Consider the following 1,422-nt stretch of genomic DNA (forward strand, 5'->3'; position numbering starts at 1 on the left):
TTCATAGATGGGGATTATTCTAAAGTTCTCAAAACACAGATTGAAGACAAAGCTAAAGAATGTCCCTCACCTGTACCAGCAGTGCTTCCAACTTTCACTGAAGAAGAGAAGGCGAGGATCAAGGGAACTTCTGACTTTTTTGGTTTAAATCATTATACCTCCCGTTTAGTGAGCAGCAGTGTAGGTGGGTGCACCCCTGGACCTGCAGGAGTTGGAGACTTCCAGGCTAAAGTGGACCCCTCATGGCCTGCTACAGCATCAGACTGGATCTACTCCATGCCCGCAGGACTACGGTCACTTCTGAGCCACATTAAAACAAATTATCTAGCCGTTAACAATGTGCCCATTTACATAACTGGGAATGGCATGCCAACARATGACAGTGGAGACACCCTGAATGACACTAGCAGAATCGAGTACATGAGGGGTTACATTAGTGAGGCCCTAAAAGGTTAGTGCTTGTAATTTCTGTATTATTTGCCATCTGCTTAGCAGAAAGAAACCAACCATAACTTTTTTATGTTGTCTTCTGTTTCATTTTACAGCTATTGAACTCGATAAAGTGGATGTGCAGCGATTTACAGTGCAATCACTTATGGATGGATTTGAGGGAAATAAAGGGTACAGTGAAAGATTCGGACTTCACCAGGTTAATTTTGTAGATGGATACAGGCCGAGGACACCAAGGCAGTCAGCATATTTCTTTGCTSAGATCATTGAGCAAAATGGTTTTGTTTCACRAAAACAAGATCATTTTSAAGGTGTGAAAATATCACCACCTCGCCGTTCCACCCCACTGCCACCCTCAGAGGTCCCATCAGCATCAAAGGCTGTCTGGGAAAAATTTACACCACAGAAAAGGTTAGATAGACAAATGTATCACTATGGTACATTCTCACAAGACTTCTTATGGGGCGTCTCATCTTCAGCTTACCAGATTGAGGGTGGATATAACCAGGATGGGAAAGGACCCAGTGTATGGGATGTAGTCAGTAATAACCCAGGTAGTGGTATTCCTGAAGATGTGAATGGAAATGAAGCCTGTGACAGTTACAATAAACTTGATGGAGACCTTTACATGCTGCAAGCTTTGAAAGTGAAGTCATACAGATTTTCTTTGTCGTGGTCCAGAATCTTTCCCAATGGYAGACGTGCATCCCTGAACCAAAAGGGTGTTGATTATTACAACAGACTTATTAATGGCCTCTTGGCCAGAAAAATCACCCCAATGGTCACAATTTATCACTGGGACCTCCCACAAGCTCTACAAGACATTGGTGGCTGGCAGAATGTAGAGATGATTGACATTTTTAATGATTATWGTGACTTCTGCTTTGCCACCTTTGGTGACAGAGTAAAATTCTGGATGACCATGAATGACCCTCAAGGACTTGCATGGCTAGGATATGGAACTGGACAAAT

At 42.9% G+C, this 1,422-nt stretch overlaps 1 protein-coding gene across 1 annotated transcript in view; it reads left to right on the plus strand.

The window, feature by feature from the left end:
• The first annotated feature begins 6 nt into the window (after nucleotides 1-6).
• Nucleotides 7-1,422, plus strand: part of LOC103461730 (lactase-phlorizin hydrolase-like) — a 12,336-nt gene continuing 10,920 nt past the window's right edge. Inside the window, exons 1-2 of the mRNA XM_017309350.1 lie at nucleotides 7-451; nucleotides 546-1,393. Of these exons, the coding sequence (XP_017164839.1) occupies nucleotides 277-451; nucleotides 546-1,393 (1,023 nt within the window). The 5' untranslated portion in view covers nucleotides 7-276. The remainder of the gene's footprint in view (nucleotides 452-545; nucleotides 1,394-1,422) is intronic.

The sequence above is a fragment of the Poecilia reticulata genome, linkage group LG2 (genome assembly GCF_000633615.1).
Source record: "Poecilia reticulata strain Guanapo linkage group LG2, Guppy_female_1.0+MT, whole genome shotgun sequence".
Taxonomy (NCBI): Eukaryota; Metazoa; Chordata; class Actinopteri; order Cyprinodontiformes; family Poeciliidae; genus Poecilia; species Poecilia reticulata.